Source organism: Mytilus trossulus, chromosome 1, assembly GCF_036588685.1.
Source record: "Mytilus trossulus isolate FHL-02 chromosome 1, PNRI_Mtr1.1.1.hap1, whole genome shotgun sequence".
NCBI lineage: Eukaryota > Metazoa > Mollusca > Bivalvia > Mytilida > Mytilidae > Mytilus > Mytilus trossulus.
In genome coordinates, this window is record NC_086373.1 from 113351776 (window position 1) to 113373282 (window position 21507).

At 35.8% G+C, this 21507-nt stretch overlaps 1 protein-coding gene across 1 annotated transcript; it reads left to right on the forward strand.

The window, feature by feature from the left end:
- Positions 1-690: 690 nt before the first annotated feature.
- On the forward strand, positions 691-19806 carry LOC134706144 (perlucin-like protein). Its single transcript, XM_063564855.1, has 4 exons — positions 691-740; positions 1023-1114; positions 13669-13765; positions 19565-19806. The coding sequence occupies exons 1-4, from the start codon at positions 692-694 to the stop codon at positions 19804-19806; spliced, it is 480 nt and encodes a 159-aa protein (XP_063420925.1). The 5' UTR covers position 691.
- Positions 19807-21507: the final 1701 nt, after the last annotated feature.

Below are 21507 nucleotides of genomic sequence, written 5' to 3' on the forward strand. Positions count from 1 at the left end.
AAAAGCATTTCCATTTGATGCATATAAGTAAGGAGCATGTTTTGAAATTGATTTAAATAAAAGTGAAATGTTAAAGTAAATAGCAAATATGCCAGATGGAAAGCATATTCATTGTACTAGTTTGAAATCTAAATACAAATTTGATAGTATCTTAATTTCCTGAAGCATGTCTTCAAATTAAACTATGTGTCTCTTACTCTATTTAATTGTTCTATGATCGCAGTCGTAATTGGTAATGCACTTTATTTACTAGAACACTTTAATTATGCAACTTGAAGCAAACCACATGGTGTGTGTTTAAATTGGCATCTACGAGCAAACTGCTGCCAGGGTGTATAGTTTTACTACTGAGCTTAATGCAAACCGAAGGGTGTATAACTTTTTACTAGGCTGTTGTTTTATCGACGAAAGCATACGATATTTAAAAGACAAACAAATAGAAATAGGACATTACTTTATGGTTTTGCCTTTTGTTGGATTTGTTACCCTAATAAATACTTAGATTTTACTTCTCCTAAATTCTTCCATTGATGGATCATGCAGTTTGTACACATAGCAATTTGATTTGTTTTTTTTTCGTCAGAATGGTTCTAAGTAAATTATTGTTAAACCTTTAATGGTTGATTCCTTTGTGTTAAATGGTTTGATATAGATATCAAGATAGGACATGATCTTATCTTTATACAGAACAATGGCGTCCTTAAGATTTAATCTGATTTTCTTGATCCTTATTCCAGCAGGTATTTTTCTTACACGGAATTCTTTTACTTTTTAATCGATAATTTATTACATGTATTTTCTTTTTTTATATATATATCTTTTTGAATTGATAATTTATTACATGTACATTTTGTATTTCTTTATATCTTTAAAGATGCCTCCTATTTTAGAACTTGACATAAATCCAAAATTGTACAAGATTTAATTCGCTGCAACCTTCTGAATTGGCTATTTGAATCAATATTATATGCGGAGATCGAACATGTAAGAATGAAACAGCATAATGTATCGATATCTTCCAGGTTTAACAGAGAACTGTCCAAATGGTTGGTTAATATATGATTCTTCATGTTATCTCATTAGTCAGACAAGTGTGGATTGGGCAGACTCGGTGGTGAGTATCAGTTAGTAAAACATTGCGTAAATGAGACAGACTTGGTGTTAAGTTTCATTTAGGAGAGCGTTTATATATAAGACGCATTAGGTTGTGGGTATCAGTAAGGAAGGCGTTTATTGGACCGACTCGGTGGAACAGTTGAGAAGGAGTTTTTTGGACAGAATTGGGGGTGGGATTAGTTAGGATGTAGTTTATTAGACATACTTTGTGGTGACTATCATTTAGGATAGCGTTTATTGACAGACACTGTGGTGAGTCTCAGTAAATATAACATGTATTAGACACACTTGGTGGTTAGCATTGTTAGGATAGCGTTTATTAAACAGACTAGGTGACGAAAATCAGCTTAGCAAAACGTTTATCGTTAAACACGGTGTCGAGTGTCAGTAAATGTCACATATATTAGACACACTTGGTGGTGAACATTGTTAGGATAGCGTTTATTTAACAGACTTGGTGACGAAAATCAGCTAAGCAAAACGTTTATTGACAAACACGGTGTCGAGTCTCAGTTACAATGGCGTTTATAAATAAAGGCAATAGTAGTTTACCGATGTTAAAAACTCATAAATCGATAGAAAGAAAAACAAATCCGGGTCACAAACCAAAACCTAGGGGAACGCATTAAACATAAGAGGAGAATGACGACACAATGAAGACAGACTCGGTGGTGAACACTAGTTAGGATAGCAATTAAACTTGACAGACTCGGTGGTGAACACTAGTTAGGATAGCAATTAAACTTGACAGACTTGGTGGTGAACACTAGTTAGGATAGCAATTAAACTTGACAGACTCGGTGGTGAACACTAGTTAGGATAGCAATTAAACTTGACAGACTTGGTGGTGAACACTAGTTAGGATAGCAATTAAACTTGACAGACTCGGTGGTGAACACTAGTTAGGATAGCAATTAAACTTGACAGACTCGGTGGTGAACACTAGTTAGGATAGCAATTAAACTTGACAGACTCGGTGGTGAACACTAGTTAGGATAGCAATTAAACTTGACAGACTCGGTGGTGAACACTAGTTAGGATAGCAATTAAACTTGACAGACTCGGTGGTGAACACTAGTTAGGATAGCAATTAAACTTGACAGACTTGGTGGTGAACACTAGTTAGGATAGCAATTAAACTTGACAGACTCGGTGGTGAACACTAGTTAGGATAGCAATTAAACTTGACAGACTCGGTGGTGAACACTAGTTAGGATAGCAATTAAACTTGACAGACTCGGTGGTGAACACTAGTTAGGATAGCAATTAAACTTGACAGACTCGGTGGTGAACACTAGTTAGGATAGCAATTAAACTTGACAGACTCGGTGGTGAACACTAGTTAGGATAGCAATTAAACTTGACAGACTCGGTGGTGAACACTAGTTAGGATAGCAATTAAACTTGACAGACTTGGTGGTAAGTGCTATTTATGATAGCGTTTTTTTACCGTCTTGGTGGTCAGTAGTTGTTAGGATGGCGTTTATTAGACAGACTCGGTGGTAGGCATCAGTTAGGATGACATACATAAGATAGATTCATTTCTGACCATCAGTTAGGATGCGTTTATATCGGACTCAACAGTTGAATGGTCATTAGTTTAGATGACGTTTATAAGACAAACTCGTTGGTGAATACTTATACCTCTGGCAGTTCATGCTAATGAATAGAAGATAAAGGATTCCAAGGAGTTTTTATATTCTAACTATCAGATAGGACTGGAAAATTCATTCAGACGACGTGTGAGATAATGGACAACTCAGCCATTAAATTCTCTAACATCAAACCCTCGCACAAGGCAAAACCGAAACTCAAAGTATGGAAACCTGCAATACAGGTTGCTCTTAAGGAAATGCAAAATAGCTACAATGCGTGGGTAAATTCTAGAAAACATGAAGATCTAGATAATGTGTTTTCCCTGGAGAAACGACGTACAATACAACGATTTCGAAAAACAGTCCGTGAATAAATTGCGAAAAGAAGAGAGAACGAAAAAGAGCTGATCATGGAAACTAGAACCAGAAATATGAAACTATTCCGTAGGCTATTCAGAAATACACGTAAAAAGGCGGAGAAATTATAATGGACTTGAATGTGAATGAACACTGCTATACTGGAGATAAAAACATATTAGCTGGTTTCAAGGAACATTTCCACACACTAGCAACATACGATGAAAACATTAACATTGACAACGACTATCATCAACATGTGGAACATGAAATTCTTATAATATATCACCTGGTCAAAGACAAGAACATTTCTGATGCATCAAGGGAAGAATTTTCAAACGCAATCAAAAATATCAACAAGGGTAAATCTGCTGATAACTATTGCATCACAATTGAACATATCGTTAATGCGGGAGAAATCATAGTCATCTTGCTCCAAAGCATCATAAATGAATTATTCCAACAAGGATATGTGCCAGATCTCCTTAAATAAAGGCAACAGTAATATACCGCTGTTCAAAACTCATAAATCCATGGACAAAAAACAAAATCGGGCTGACAAACTAAAACCGAGGGAAACGCATCAAATATAAGAGGAGAACAATGACACAACACCGAAACACAACACACACAGAAATCGGACTTCTCACACCAAGAAATCGGACTTCTCACACCAAGAAATCGGACTTCTCACACCAAGAAATCGGACTTCTCACACCAATTTTCAAAAACAAAGGAAGTAAGAATGATGCAAGAAATTACAGAAGAATAATAGTGCTGCCAGTAGTGAGCAAAATTATAGTGCTGAAAAATAGAACACAACCACCAGTAAGAGCCGTGCAACATAAATATCAAAGTGGATCCACAAGAGGTTCATGCCCAATGAACCCAGCACTACCAGTGGAAGAAGTGTACCGCGAAGTTCATGACGGTGAAACAGAAGCACATATAATGCTGCTAGATGCCAAATCAGTGTTTGACAAAGTGATACATAGCCATATGATGAGAAGAGTGTACCATGCAGGTATCGAAGTCTGTACCAAAATGCGGTTAGTACCATCAAATGGGGAGGAAATATCTCTGAGTCGCATAGAATCAAAGTGTTTGATAGTTACCAAAAGTACCAGAATTACACTTTTATACGCCAGACGCGCGTTTCGTTTACATAAGACTCATCAGTGACGCTCATATCAAAATAGTTAAAAAGCCAAGTAAATACAAAATTGAAGAGCAGTGAGGACCCAAAATTCCAAAAAGTTGTGCCAAATACGGCTAAGGTAATCTACTCCTTGGATAAGAAAATCCTTAGTTTTTCGAAAAATTCTAAGTTTTGTAAACAGAAAATTTATAAATATGACCATATAATTGATATTCATGCCAACACCGAAGTGCTGACTACTGGGCTGGTGATACCCTCGGGGACGAAACGTCCACCAGCAGTGGCATCGACCCAGTGGTGTAAATAGTTATCAAAAGTACCAGGATAACAATTTTATACGCCAGACGCGCGTTTCGTTTACAAATGAATCATTGACTCTGTAGTAGATGGCTGCGATTGCACAGTTTACAATTGCAAATCTACGAAACAAATAGCCCTCGAACGTCTAGGCAGCATATGACAATCACCCATCCATAATAGGTTTCAGAGTGTTGCTGACGCGGGTCTACTGTAAAAGAGGGACGAAAGATACCAAAGGGACAATCAAACTCATAAATCGAAAACAAACTGCCATAGCCAAAAATGAAAAAGACAAACAGACAAACAATAGTCCACACGACATAACATAGAAATTTAAATAACAAGCAACACGAACCCCACCAAAAACTCAGGTGCTCCGGAAGGTTAAGCAGATCCAGCTCCACATGTGGCAACCGCCGTGTTGCTTATGTGATACCAAATCCGGTAAATAGTCTAATTCGGTTGGTCACATTCATGAAAGGGAAGGGGATTGTAGTTACGACGTAAGGAATAGTTATCAAAGGTACCAGGATTATAATTTAGTACGCCAGACGCGCGTTTCGTCTACATAAGACTCATCAGTGACGCTCATATCAAAATAGTTATAAACCAAACAAGTACAAAGTTGAAGAGCATTGAGGATCCAAAATTCCAGAAAATTGTGCCAAATACGGCTAAGGTAATCTTTGCCTGGGATAAGAAAATCCTTACTTTTTCGAAAAATTCAAAGTTTTGTAAACAGGAAATTTATAAAAATGACCACATAATTGATATTCATGTCAACACCGAAGTGCTGACTACTGGGCTGGTGATACCCTCGGGGACGAAACGTCCACCAGCAGAGGCATTTACCCAGTGGTGTAAATAGTTATCAAAGGTACCAGGATTATAATTTAGTACGCCAGACGCGCGTTTCGTCTACATAAGACTAATCAGTGACGCTCATATCAAAATAGTTAAAAAGCCAAATAAATACAAAGTCGTAGAGCATTGAGGACCCAAAATTCTAAAAAGTTGTGCCAAATATGGCTAAGGTAATCTATGCCTGGGATAAGAAAATCCTTAGTTTTTCGAAACATTCAAAGTTTTGTAAACAAGAAATTTATAAAAATGACCACATAATTGATATTCATGTCAACACCGAAGTGCTGACTACTGGGCTGGTGATACCCTCGGGGACGAAACGTCCACCAGCAGAGGCATCGACCCAGTGGTGTAAATAGTTATCAAAGGTACCAGGATTATAATTTAGTACGCCAGACGCGCGTTTCGTCTACACAAGACTCATCAGTGACGCTCATATCAAAATAGTTATAAACCAAACAAATACAAAGTTGAAGAGCATTGAGGATCCAAAATTCCAAAAAGTTGTGCCAAATATGGCTAAGGTAATCTATGCCTGGGATAAGAAAATCCTTAGTTTTTCGAAACATTCAAAGTTTTGTAAACAGGAAATTTATAAAAATGACCACATAATTGATATTCATGTCAACACCGAAGTGCTGACTACTGGGCTGGTGATACCCTCTGGGACGAAACGTCCACAAGCAGAGGCATCGACCCAGTGGTGTAAATAGTTATCAAAGGTACCAGAATTATAATTTAGTACGCCAGACGTGCGTTTCGTCTACATAAGACTCATCAGTGACGCTCATATCAAAATAGTTATAAACCAAACAAATACAAAGTTGAAGAGCATTGAGGATCCAAAATTCCAAAAAGTTGTGCCAAATACAGCATAGGTAATCTATGCCTGGGATAAGAAAATCCTTAGTTTTTCGAAATATTCAAAGTTTTATAAACAAGAAATTTATAAAAATGACCACATACTTGATATTCATGTCAACACCGAAGTGCTGACTACTAGGCTGGTGATACCCTCGGGAACGAAACGTCCACCAGCAGAGGCATCGACCCAGTGGTGTAAATAGTTATCAAAGGTACCAGGATTATAATTTAGTACGCCAGACGCGCGTTTCATCTACATAAGACTCATCAGTGATGCTCATATCAAAATAGTTATAAACCAAACAAATACAAAGTTGAAGAGCATTGAGGATCCAAAATTCCAAAAAGTTGTGCCAAATATGGCTAAGGTAATCTATGCCTGGGATAAGAAAATCCTTAGTTTTTCGAAACATTCAAAGTTTTGTAAACAGGAAATTTATAAAAATGACCACATAATTGATATTCATGTCAACACCGAAGTGCTGACTACTGGGCTGGTGATACCCTCGGGGACGAAACGTCCACCAGCAGAGGCATCGACCCAGTGGTGTAAATAGTTATCAAAGGTACCAGGATTATAATTTAGTACGCCAGACGCGCGTTTCGTCTACATAAGACTCATCAGTGACGCTCATATCAAAATAGTTATAAACCAAACAAATACAAAGTTGAAGAGCATTGAGGATCCAAAATTCCAAAAAGTTGTGCCAAATACGGCTAAGGTAATCTATGCCTGGGATATGAAAATCCTTAGTTTTTCGAAAAATTCAAAGTTTTGTAAACAGGAAATTTATAAAAATGACCACATAATTGATATTCATGTCAACACCGAAGTGCTGACTACTGGGCTGGTGATACCCTCGGGGACGAAACGTCCACCAGCAGAGGCATCGACCCAGTGGTGTAAATAGTTATCAAAGGTACCAGGATTATAATTTAGTACGCCAGACGCGCGTTTCGTCTACATAAGACTCATCAGTGACGCTCATAATAAAATAGTTATAAACCAAACAAATACAAAGTTGAAGAGCATTGAGGATCCAAAAATTCCAAAAAAATGTGCCAAATATGGCTAAGGTAATCTATGCCTGGGATATGAAAATCCTTAGTTTTTCGAAACATTCAAAGTTTTGTAAACAGGAAATTTATAAAAATAACCACATAATTGATATTCATGTCAACACCGAAGTGCTGACTACTGGGCTGGTGATACCCTCGGGGACGAAACGTCCACCAGCAGAGGCATCGACCCAGTGGTGTAAATAGTTATCAAAGGTACCAGGATTATAATTTAGTACGCCAGACGCGCGTTTCGTTTACATAAGACTAATCAGTGACGCTCATATCAAAATAGTTATTAACCAAACAAATACAAAGTTGAAGAGCATTGAGGATCCAAAAATTCCAAAAAAATGTGCCAAATACGGCTAAGGTAATCTATGCCTGGGATATGAAAATCCTTAGTTTTTCGAAACATTCAAAGTTTTGTAAACAGGAAATTTATAAAAATGACCACATAATTGATATTCATGTCAACACCGAAGTGCTGACTACTGGGCTGGTGATACCCTCGGGGACGAAACGTTCACCAGCAGAGGCATCGACCCAGTGGTGTAAATAGTTATCAAAGGTACCAGGATTATAATTTAGTACGCCAGACGCGCGTTTCGTTTACATAAGACTAATCAGTGACGCTCATTTCAAAATAGTTAAAAAGCCAAATAAATACAAAGTCGAAGAGCATTGAGGATCCAAAATTCCAAAAAGTTGTGCCAAATACGCCAAATAAGGAACATATCCAATATCAAGGGATGTTTCAAGCCTACTTGTACGTCGTTGAACCATCTTAGCAGCGTAACATGTTGTAGCCAACGGGTAATCAGGAGCTGATCCAGCACGACCATTCAGCATTAAGGACTGATACGTGACTGAATTGTAATGACTTTATGTGATCTCAGGTGCTACCGAGGGTAAGCAGATTTGCTTCACATGTGGCACCCGTCCTGTTGTTCGTGTTATTACAAACCCGGTAAATACTCTAATTCGGTAATGTAAGTATCTCTAAGAATTGGGTTTATAAGACAGAATGAGTAATGAATATACTTTTGGATAGCGTTTATTGGACAGACTCGTTGCTGAGTATCAGTAAGCATAGCGTTGATTGGTCAGACTTGGTTTGGAGTATCAATAAAATTATGATTGCATTGATTTGACATACTCGATGTTGAGTTTGTAAAAGAATCGCTTGTGCGACAGACTCGGTAATGTGTATCAGTTAGAACAGCGTTTGTACGGTCTCTGTAGTGAATAACATTTATGATTGCGTTTGAAGGACAGACTCGTTGGTAAGTGTCAGGTAGACAAAACATTAGTTAGAAATACGTAGTGGTAAGTATTAGTTAGGATATGGGTTATTTGTCATACTCGATAGTGATCATCAGTAAGGATGTAGGTGTTTAGATAGACACATTGGTAAGTACTTGTAAGGTTAGCGTTTATTAAAGAGACTAATTGGTGAGTACTTGTAAGGATACCGTTTATTTAAGAGACTAATTGGTGAGTATCACTTATGGTAACGTTTATTAGACAGACTGGGTGTTGAGAATTAGTGAGAATGGCGTTTATTGGACATACTGCTTTTTTAGTATCAAAGTGTCATAGCATTAATTGAATACACTCAGTTATGAGTTTACAAAAGAATAGAGAAGTTTGGATTTGCAAAACTTTGAATTTTTCGAAAAACTAATGAATTTCTTATCCCAGGCATTGATTGCTTTAGCCATATTTGGCACAACGTTTTGGAATTTTGGATCCTTAATACTCTTCAATTTTGTTCTTATTTGGCTTTATAACTATTTTGATATAAGCGTCACTTATGATTCTTTTTTAGACAAACGCGCATCTGGCGTACTTAATTAAAATCCTGGTACCTTTGATAACTAATTAAACTAGTTCGTTGGTGAGTATGAGTAAGGATATCGTTGTTTGGAAGAACCGGTTGAGAGTATTTATTAGTATATCGTTGCTTTGACAGACTCGATTATGAGTATCAATAGGTATAGTGTTGATTGGAATGTCTCGATGGTGTGCATCAAGAAGGAATTTCTCGATTGGACAGATTCGGTGTTGAGTATCAGTTAGGATAGTGAAGGTTGGGCAGAGTAAATATTGAGTATGAGTTAGGATGGTAAAGGTTAGACAGAGTAAGTGTTGAGTATGAGTTAGGATACTATTGATTCGAAGGATTCGGTAGCGAGTATAATGTTAGCTTTGGTTGGATAGACTAGGTGTGAGTATGAGTTAGGAAAGTGAAGGTTGGACAGAGTAAGTGTTGAGTATGAGTTAGGATATTATTGATTCGACGGTTTCGGTAGCGAGTATAATGTTAGCTTTGTTTATATAAACTAGGTGTGAGTATGAGTTTAATAGGATAGTGAATGTTGGACGGAATAAGTGTTGAGTATGAGTTAGGATATTATTGATTCGACGGATTCGGTAGCGAGTATAATGTTAGCTTTGTTTATATAAACTAGGTGTGAGTATGAGTTTAATAGGATAGTGAATGTTGGACAGAATAAGTGTTGAGTATGAGTTAGGATATTATTGATTCGACGGATTCGGTAGCGAGTATAATAGATATAGGAAGATGTGATGTGAGTGCCAATGAGACAACTCTCCATCCAAATGACAATTTAAAAATTAAACCATTATAGGTTAAAGTACGGCCTTCAACACGGAGCCTTGGCTCACACCGAACAACAAGCTATAAAGGGCCCCACAATTACTTGTGTAAAACCATTCAAACGGGAAAACCAACGGTCTATTCTATATATAGTTAGCTTTGGTTGGATAGACTAGGTGTGAGTATGAGTTTAATAGGATAGTGAATGTTGGACAGAGTAAGTGTTAAGTATGAGTTAGGATATTATTGATTCAACGGATTCGGTCGCGAGTATTATATTAGCTTTGGTTGGATAGACTAGGTGTGAGTATGAGTTTAATAGGATAGTGAATGTTGGACAGAGTGAGTGTTGAGTATAAGTTAGGATGTTATTGATTCGACGGATTCGGTAGCGAGTATAATGTTAGCTTTGGTTATATAAACTAGGTGTGAGTATGAGTTAGGAAAGTGAAGGTTGGACAGAGTAAGTGTTGAGTATGAGTTAGGATATTACTGATTCGACGGTTTCGGTAGCGAGTATAATGTTAGCTTTGTTTATATAAACTAGGTGTGAGTATGAGTTTAATAGGATAGTGAATGTTGGACAGAGTAAGTGTTAAGTATAAGTTAGGATATTATTGATTCGACGGATTCGGTAGCGAGTATAATGTTAGCTTTGGTTGGATAGACTAGGTGTGAGTATGAGTTAGGAAAGTGAAGGTTGGACAGAGTAAGTGTTAAGTATGAGTTAGGATATTATTGATTCAACGGATTCGGTCGCGAGTATTATATTAGCTTTGGTTATACAAACTAGGTGTGAGTATGAGTTAGGATAGTGAAGGTTGGACAGAGTAAGTGTTGCGTATGAGTTAGGATATTATTGATTCGACGGATTCGGTAGCGAGTATAATGTTAGCTTTGGTTGGATAGACTAGGTGTGAAAAAGTAAAATCACAAAAATACTGAACTCAGAGGAAAATCAATTTGGAAAGTCCATAATCACATGGCAAAATCAAAAAACAAAACCCATCAAAAACGAATGGACAAGAACTGTCATATTCCTGACTTGGTACAGGCATTTTCAAATGTAGAAAATGGTGGATTAAACCTGGTTCTATAGCGCTAACCCTCTCACTTTAATAACAGTCTCATCAAATTCCGTTACATTTACATGATGCGTTAAATAAACAGTCACAATCAATAAAATAGTCAAAATATGGGAACATCAGTCATCATCGTATAACAATTTAACAGGACACAACAACATCTACTATCTACGAACACATGGATTGATTCGAGTATGTGAGTATGAGTTAGGAAAGTGAAGGTTGGACAGAGTAAGTGTTGAGTATGATGTTAGGATATTACTGATTCGACGGTTTCGGTAGCGAGTATAATGTTAGCTTTGTTTATATAAACTAGGTGTGAGTATGAGTTTAATAGGATAGTGAATGTTGGACAGAGTAAGTGTTGAGTATGAGTTAGGATATTATTGATTCGACGGATTCGGTAGCGAGAATTATGTTAGCTTTGGTTATATAAACTAGGTGTGAGTATGAGTTTAATAGGATAGTGAATGTTGGACAGAGTAAGTGTTGAGTATGAGTTAGGATATTATTGATTCGACGGATTCGGTAGCGAGTATTATGTTAGCTTTGGTTATATAAACTAGGTGTGAGTATGAGTTTAATAGGATAGTGAATGTTGGACAGAGTAAGTGTTGAGTATGAGTTAGGATATTATTGATACGAAGGATTCGGTCGCGAGTATTATATTAGCTTTGGTTATACAAACTAGGTGTGAGTATGAGTTAGGATAGTGAAGGTTGGACAGAGTAAGTGTTGAGTATGAGTTAGGATATTATTGATTCGACGGATTCGGTAGCGAGTATAATGTTAGCTTTGGTTGGATAGACTAGGTGTGAGTATGAGTTAGGAAAGTGAAGGTTGGACAGAGTAAGTGTTGAGTATGAGTTAGGATATTACTGATTCGACGGATTCGGTAGCGGGTATAATGTTAGCTTTGTTTATATAAACTAGGTGTGAGTATGAGTTAGGAAAGTGAAGGTTAGACAGAGTAAGTGTTAAGTATGAGTTAGGATATTATTGATTCGAAGGATTCGGTAGCGAGTATTATGTTAGCTTTGCTTATATAAACTAGGTGTGAGTATGAGTTTAATAGGATAGTGAATGTTAGACAGAGTAAGTGTTAAGTATGAGTTAGGATATTATTGATTCGACGGATTCGGTAGCGAGTATAATGTTAGCTTTGGTTGGATAGACTAGGTGTGAGTATGAGTTAGGAAAGTGAAGGTTGGACAGAGTAAGTGTTGAGTATGAGTTAGGATATTATTGATTCGACGGATTCGGTAGCGAGTATAATGTTAGCTTTGGTTGGATAGACTAGGTGTGAGGATGAGTTAGGAAAGTGAAGGTTGGACAGAGTAAGTGTTGTGTATGAGTTAGGATATTACTGATTCGACGGTTTCGGTAGCGAGTATAATGTTAGCTTTGCTTATATAAACTAGGTGTGAGTATGAGTTTAATAGGATAGTGAATGTTAGACAGAGTAAGTGTTAAGTATGAGTTAGGATATTATTGATTCGACGGATTCGGTAGCGAGTATAATGTTAGCTTTGGTTGGATAGACTAGGTGTGAGTATGAGTTAGGAAAGTGAAGGTTGGACAGAGTAAGTGTTGAGTATGAGTTAGGATATTATTGATTCGACGGATTCGGTAGCGAGTATAATGTTAGCTTTGGTTGGATAGACTAGGTGTGAGTATGAGTTAGGAAAGTGAAGGTTGGACAGAGTAAGTGTTGTGTATGAGTTAGGATATTACTGATTCGACGGTTTCGGTAGCGAGTATAATGTTAGTTTTGTTTATATAAACTAGGTGTGAGTATTAGTTTAATAGGATAGTGAATGTTGGACAGAGTAAGTGTTGAGTATGAGTTAGGATATTATTGATTCAACGGATTCGGTAGCGAGTATAATGTTAGCTTTGTTTATATAAACTAGGTGTGAGTATGAGTTTAATAGGATAGTGAATGTTGGACAGAGTAAGTGTTGAGTATGAGTTAGGATATTATTGATTCGAAGGATTCGGTCGCGAGTATTATATTAGCTTTGGTTATACAAACTAGGTGTGAGTATGAGTTAGGATAGTGAAGGTTGGACAGAGTAAGTGTTGAGTATGAGTTAGGATATTTTTGATTCGACGGATTCTGTAGTGAGTATTATTGTAGCTTTGGTTAGATAGACAAGGTGCGAGTATCATCTATAATAGCATAGGTAGGCAAACATCTTTTTAAAACAAAACGTTAAATCTGAGATGTAAAATAATATTCAAATAGGTTTTTTAGAGAGTGATACTGCTTCGTAAGAATGTTTTAAATATGTACGATGTTGTCTTAAAAACGTTTTAAATATGCTTATTCTATTGTTCATAATACATGAAGACATGTCTTTTAAAAATATATCACAAATATAAAACAAAGAGCATATGATTGCAAATGAAACAAATATCAACAAGGGATCGATGGCTTGGGTGTATTGGCAACATTAGGTCTCCGTCTCATCAACAATAAGAAATCCCTTTTCAAAAACTGTAAAGTATTGAACGAAAAACCAACGTCATAGTATTTGAAAATAATTGATTTTTTTATTAATGTCTTTTTAAAATTTTTAATTTAAAGTGCATTTTGATAAATAGCAAACTTTTATGTATTAAATAAATAATTTGAATTTTCAGACATTTTGTAAAGCATTTGGATCAAAACTTGTAGAGATAGAATCACAAAAAGAGGATAATTTCATCCAGACGACATTAAAACATAAACACGAACACGGTAATCTCTTAATCTATTTATACTATAATGTCGCATTGGCTATTTTTAATTAAATTAGACCTTTTTAAATCGCTATGTAGTAGTAACTGCTGGTTGAAATTTTATCCATGAATGTATCACCAGCCTAGTTGTCAGTATTTATATTTATATGTGCTTGCCTGAAACATTAATCAAACTTAAATGCCTGTAAATTTACCTGTTTTTCTAACAGTCGATCGAGATAGCCTTAGCCATATGTGGCATAATGCTTCGGTATTTTCGTTTTTTTTTTAATGTTTTTGAATATTCGTTTCTCTATAGACAATCCAACTGGTTTGATTCGATCACTACCTGCTGGTGTACACAATTATAAACTTTAAATCTTTCATCTCCTCCTGCTAGTGTACACAATTAAAACATATTTGTTATGTTCGGAGGACGTGTTTTTCAACAGACTGTCGGCATTCATATGACACAAACTGTGCCCCTCTACTTGCCGACTTGTTTCTTTATTAATTATGAGGCTGACTTCATGCTGGAAATTCTTAGGAATAAAGATAAGACGTTTAACTCTACTTTCCGCTATATAGATGATGTTCTTTCACTAAATAAATCAAAATTTGATAACTATGTGGAACACATCTATCCCATCGAACTAGAGATAAAGGATACTACAGATACACTGAAGTCGGCCTCATATTTTGACTTACATCTAGAAATTGAGGGTCGGTTGAAAACAAAACTTTACGACAAAACAGATGCTTACAGCTTTCCAATTGTGAACTTTCCATTTCTAAGTAGCAACAATCCAGCAGCACCTTCATACGGGGTATTTACCCCCTAATTGATACGATATTCCCATGCTTGCATTTCCTATCATGATTTTCTAGATAGCGGGTCGCTGCTCACAAGGAAGCTATTAAACCAAGAGTTCTAAACGGTGGAATTGAGATCATCCTTTCGTAAATTTTACGGACGCTATCACGAGTTTGTTGACCGTTATGGAATAACCGTTTCACAAATGATATCGAATATGTTCCTTACGTTGTAACTAAAATCCACTCCCCTTTCACGAATGTGACCTACCAAATTAAACTATTTAACGGATTAGTTTTTACATAAGCAACACGACGGGTGCCACAAATGGAGCAGGACCTGCCTACCCTCCCGGAGAACCTGAGATCACCCGTAGTCTTTGGTGGGGTTCGTGTTGTTTATTCCTAAATTTTCTATGTTGTGTCATGTGTACTATTGTATAAAATTGAGAATGGAAATAGGGAATGTGTCAAAGAGACAACAACCCGACCGTAGAAAAAAACTACAACAGAAGGTCACCAAAAGGTCTTCAATGTAGCGAGAAATTTCCGCACCCGGAGGCGTCCTTCAGCTGGCCCCTAAACAAATATATACTAGTTTAGTGATAATGAACGCCATAGTAATTTCCATACACAAGAAACTAAAATTAAAATAATACAAGACTAATAAAGGCCAGAGGCTCCTGACTTTAGACAGGCGCAAAAATGCGGCGGGTTTAAACATGTTTTTGAGATCTCAACCCTCCCCCTATACCTCTAGTCAATGTAGAAAAGTAAACGCATAATAATACGCACATTAAAATTCAGTTCAAGAGAAGTCCGAGTCTCATGTCAGAAGATGTAACCAAAGAAAATAAACAAACTGACAATAATACATAAATAAAAACAGACTACTAGCAGTTAACTGACATGCCAGCTCCAGACTTCAATACAACTGACTGACAGATTATGATTTCATCATATGAACATCAGGCACAATCCTTCCCGTTAGGGGTTTAGTATCATACCACCATAACATATATGAGAAGAACACAACCCTTGTCATGCCAACAACTGGTTTTTGAATAAATGTGTTTAGTTCCGACGCAAATACCCTATCAGTGAATCAATATTAACGCCAAAATATGCAATCTTTTATGACCTGACAACAGTATCGTAGCTATATCCCTTCTTAATAAGTCTGTTTGTCTTTTTCATTTTTAGCCATGGCGTTGTCAGTTTGTTTTAGATTTATGAGTTTGACTTTTCTCTGGTAGCTTTCGTCCCTCTTTTATTAACCTTATATATTTTGTATATGTATTTACAACCATTGGGTCCTTATCACTGTTAGTGGACGTTTTAGTTCTAATGTTTCACCAACTCACAGTAGTGTTAGCATATAACATCAATGATTCGTTATTATTATTATGTTCATTTTCTGCTTTTCGAATGTTTTAACTATTATAAACAATAAGATGTTTCTTGGAAGGACATGCAAATATAACAAAATGAGATTCGGTTAATAATGTTTCTGTTGTGATTGTCAATGTTATAGTTTGATTATGTGTCTGTAGATTCTATTCTCACAGGGAAACTGAGTAGTCTCCTTGGCAACCTTTTTTTAATTTTCATTTGAGTCGGAGTTCCTTCAAACATATGTCGAAAACAAAAATATATAAGAAGCCAGGTCATTTAGTTTCACATTCAGGTACATTCATTATCACTGAGCTAGTATATATTTGTTTAGCGGCCAGCTGAAGGACGCCTCCGGGTGCGGGAATTTCTCGTTACATTGAAGACCTGTTGGCGACCTGCTGTTGTTTTTGCTATGGTCGGGTTGTTGTCTCTTTGACACATTCCCCATTTCCATTCTCAATTTTATATTGATGATGCTCCTACCTTTAACAATCTAAACTTGTCTGATTGTGTTCTATTTATATATCCCTAGAACTAGAAATTAAAGAAACAACAAACATAGCTTGCCCTGCCTCATTTTTAGACTTATACTTCGAATTTGAAATTCACGTTCATTTTAGAATCAGGATCTATGACTTAACAGACGATTTTAATTTTAAAATTATCTATCCGGTATTCAAGAGCTTGCAGCTGTTACTAAGACTTTGGTAAACGTCACCAGTGTCTACACAGAAAGTTGATATGGGATATGTCAAAGAACGTATCGTCCTTTTGCTAAAAAAACAAGAAGATACAAAGACCTTGTTGATAAACATTCCGCATCAACTTCACAAATAAAACACGATGGTCTATAGATTCTGGGAACCAACGTGGCATTGGCTCGGTACTTATACATTACTTTATTGTTTTTTATTACTATTGTTTCTTTTTATAGTGTTTAAGATTATAACACAATGTTGACAACTTTTCCCTATAATGTCTGTTTGTTTTGTTCACACATCGTTGTCAATATAAGGGACTTTTTTGCGACTGTCATACAAGTGAGGGGTTTAGATAGCTGTGAAACCAGGTTTAATCCACCATTTTCTACATAAGAAAATTCCTGCACCTAGTCAGGAATACGACAGTTGTTATCCATTCGTTTGACGTGTTTGAGCTTTTGATTTTGTCAGTTGATCAGGGACTTGCCGTTCTAAATTTTCCTCGGAGTTTTTTTTTTTTTTTAAGTTGTGATTGTAGGTGAAATCGTTTAATGATATGTCTGAAGATTCTGGTCCCTCACATTAAAAAAATGACCAATCTGATAGATACAGTTAAACTAATGTAGTTCCGTTTGTGATTGTCTGTTTAATCGTGAAGTCATCTCACATTGAACAATAACAGATTTGCTAGATACTATAATGTTCCTTTCGTCATCTGTTTCTGTGAAAAATTCCCTCACATTGAAACTGGGTAGATCTGCTAAATACCATAATGTTGCTTGCTGTGTTCCTTTCGTCATCTGTTTGTGTAATCTATTTCCTCACATTGAAACTGGATAAATCTGCTAGATACCATAATGTTATGTGCTGTGTTCCTTTCTTCCTCTGTTTGTGTAGTATTTTCCTTAAAATTGAAACTGAATAGATCCGCTAGATAACATAATGATACGTGACGTGTTCTTTTTGTCATCTGTTTGTGTAATCTTTTCCCTCACATTGAAACTGAATAGATCTTCTAAATACCATAATGTAACGTGGTGTATTCCTTTCTTCGTCTGTTTGTGTAATCTCTTCACTCATTTTAAAACTGGATAGATCTTCTAGACACCATACTGATACGTGCTGTGTTCCTTTTGCATGTGTTTCTGTAACAAATTCCCTCACATTGAAACTGATTAGATCTGCTAGATACCATAATGTTGCTTGCTGTGTTCCTTTCGTCATCTGTTTGTGAAATATATATCCTCACATTGACACTTGATATATCTGCTAGATACCTTAATGATACGTGATGTATTCCTTTCGTCAATATAAAACTGAATGGATCTTATAGATACCATAATGTTACGTGTTGTGGTCCTTTCGGCATTTGTTATTTAATCTTTTCCTCACATTGAAACTGAATAGATCTGCTAGATACCATAATGGTACGTGCTGTGTTCCTTTCTTCGTCTGTTTGTGTCATCTCTTCACTCATTGTGAAACTGAATAGTATAAAAAAGAAGATGTGGTATGATTGCCAATGAGACAACTATCCACAAAAGACCAAAAATGACACAGACATTAACAACTATAGGTCATCGTACGGCCTTCAACAATGAGCAAAGTCCATACCGCATAGTCAGCTATAAAAGGCGCCGATAAGACAATGTAAAACAATTCAAACGAGAAAACTAACGGCCTTATTTATGTAAAAAAATGAACGAAAAACAAATATGTAACACATAAACAAACAACAACCGCTGAATATGCAGGCTCCTGACTTGGGACTGGCACATACATAAATAATGTGGCGGGGTTAAACATATTAGCGGGATCCCAACCCTCCCCTAACTTGGGACAGTGGTATAACAGTACAACATAAAGACGAACTATAAAAAATCAGATCTGCTAGATACCATAATGATACGTGATGTGTTCTTTTTGTCATCTGTTTGTGTAATCTTTTCACTGACATTGAAACTGAATACATCTGCTAGATACCGTACTGATACATGATGTGTTACTTTCGTCCTTTGTTTGTGTAATATATTCCCTAACATTGAAACTGGATAAATCTGCTAGATACCATTATGTTACATGCTGTGTTCCTTTCGTCATTTGTTAGTGTAAATTTTACTTCACATTGAAACTTGATAGATCTGTTAGATATCCTAATGATACGTGCTGTTTTCACTTCGTCATCTCTATGTGTAATATATTCCCGCACATTGACACTGGAAATATCTGCTAGATACCATAATGTTACATGCTGTGTTCCTTTCGTCATGTGTTTGTGGAATATATTCCCTCACATTGAAACTTGATAGATCTGCTAGATACCATAATGATACGTGCTGTTTTCACTACGTCATGTGTTTGTGTAATATATTCCCACACATTGAAACTGGATAAATCTGCTAGATACAATAATGATATGTGCTGTTTTTAGATCGTCATCTGTTCGTACATCATTTTCTGTCACATTAAAAAAGAAGAGGTCTGATAGATACAATAATGATATGTGCTGTTTTTAGACCGTCATCTGTTCGTACATCATTTTCTGTCACATTGAAAAGGAAGAGGTCTGATAAGTATCATATTGATACGTGCTGTTCTGTTTTCGTCATCTCTTTGGCGATCCTGTTATAAAACATTTGAACTTGATAGTTCTGATTAAAACACAGTAATGGGTTTTTTATTTCAGATGTGGCAAGTAGTGTTATATTTTTGTCTTATTGTTATATAATTTTTACACTAATATGGAAATTGGATAGATCCGTGAGATACACTCATGATTGTGTAAGTTCTCTCTTTCATGCATTTGTAGATTACATCCTATAAGTTGTAATTGGATAGATAGATCATATTGATACCGTGATGTTTATATGTTTGATGTGATTGTTGTGTTCTCTATCTTGTTTTTGTAGATTCTGCTCCACCACATGGATACTGGCTAGGACTGACAGATGTCGTTATACAAAATGAATGGACATGGATTGAAAGTGGAAGAGAATTGTCCAACATGTATAGTCATTGGGAGAAAGGGCAACCAGACTCCCGTCAAAGCGAAAATTGTGGAATACTTTGGCACAGTACAGGATTCACATGGCATGATGACTTCTGTTCAGACAAGCTAGCCTTCTTCATCTGTGAAAAAGAGTATGTATGAAAAATAAAACATGGATTAATTGTTTAGAAAAGACACATTATACAATCATTTTAAAACGTTTACAAACAAAATAACTTAGAAGTATTTGTGCAATTGTTATTGTCATTATTTTTTGTTTCGTAATTGGAATTCAAAATAGCACCGCTGTCACTAGAACGAGAATATTATAATGAACAAAAGTGTCGAAAAAAAATAATCATTCATACATTACTTTTCTTACTGTTATAAGGGACTTTTTCATGATGTTAAACTTGATGAATACGAGTTTTTGTTAGTTATATAGTGTGTCAGAGACCTAATACGATATAAAGGAGGTCTGAAAAATTCCATATGGTTTTTGAGCGAAACTCGGATCTCCATAAAGAATATACTGACTACATATTCATCGTATTAGGTCACAAGCACACGGTGTAACGAATTTAACCTACTGACTATCGTAATATATGATATTTAAATAGCGGCCTATTAAAGTGATCAAATCTCTAATATTAAGAACCTATTTTCTATATAAAAAACATTCCAACAACAATAACTTGTACCAACCGAGTATTGAAATAGACCACGACTACTAATCCCATATGAAATATAAACGGTCTTCACGTGGTTGCTTTAAACCAATCACATTCATAGAATTACAAAGAAGGTAAGAAAAATATAAATGTCACCCTAGCCGTACACATTATAAGAGGTACTTAGAGGAGTTAAATTACACTTTATTTATAAGTTTGATGTCACCATACCCCCAAGAATTATTCCTTTTCAAATTTATCATCAAAATTTATGTCCACAAGGTATAAATGTCATCCTACTAGGACACATATTATACATAACTATTTAAACCTTATGTGGATATGTGTATGTCATGAAAAAGTTGCGATTTTGTAAAGGTTATAACATGTACAAATATTTTGTACATGTTATAATTTGTACAATGCAAAAATACTAGTTATAACATGTACAAAAGTACCTCATAAAGTATTGCTTAAAAATGGTTTTAACTTAAATTTAAAAATAAAAAATATGTTTCTATTATTACAACACATGCCATTAACCTCAATAACATTTTCATCATTATTTTGTTATTGTCCATTCATGTTAGAGTCCAACATTTTTGATACAGTTAATGGCTATATAAAAAGTTTTTATGATTACTTAATACCAGTTCTTAAAGACTTTTAAAATACACATGTAGTCAACAAACATTATTTAGTTTTCTTTCCTAGTATTTAAACAGAAGAAAACTTAGAAGCGATATTTGAAGCAAGTTGTGTATCCAATAATACTGATATTGTAGACCCTTTTACAGAAACAGAACATTATACCGACACTGAAATTAAAACTGACAAAACAATGCCAGAGACGGACATTATTACTGACACAAACACTGAAACTTATAGCGAATTGAATGGTCATGATTTAGCAAACAACATTACAATGAACAAACAATCGGGTTAGAAACAGAATCAGTCCTATTGAATGAAGTGATGCTAACATGGATGGTGAGGAAGTATCAGCATGACATCTACTGGTACACTTCCTCGTGAGAGTGCGCATTCTGGTAGTGATATTTCTGCTGTCAACACTAGTGAGGGTTTGTCTGAAATTTCAAATATTGACATCAAGCATGCACGAAAGAGGTCCCTTTCTGGCCTGCAGGTACAAGCTGATACTTTGACAAAAAACTAAAAAAAATAGATTAAT

What these genes read in the sequence shown, in the direction of transcription:
- LOC134706144 (XM_063564855.1), top strand. Translation starts at nt 692, where the DNA reads ATGGCGTCCTTAAGATTTAATCTGATTTTCTTGATCCTTATTCCAGCA. An exon ending in CTTGATCCTTATTCCAGCAG is followed by an intron (nt 741 to 1,022) that starts GTATTTTTCTTA and finishes GATATCTTCCAG; the next exon opens with GTTTAACAGAGAACTGTCCA. An exon ending in AAAACATAAACACGAACACG is followed by an intron (nt 13,766 to 19,564) that starts GTAATCTCTTAA and finishes TTGTTTTTGTAG; the next exon opens with ATTCTGCTCCACCACATGGA.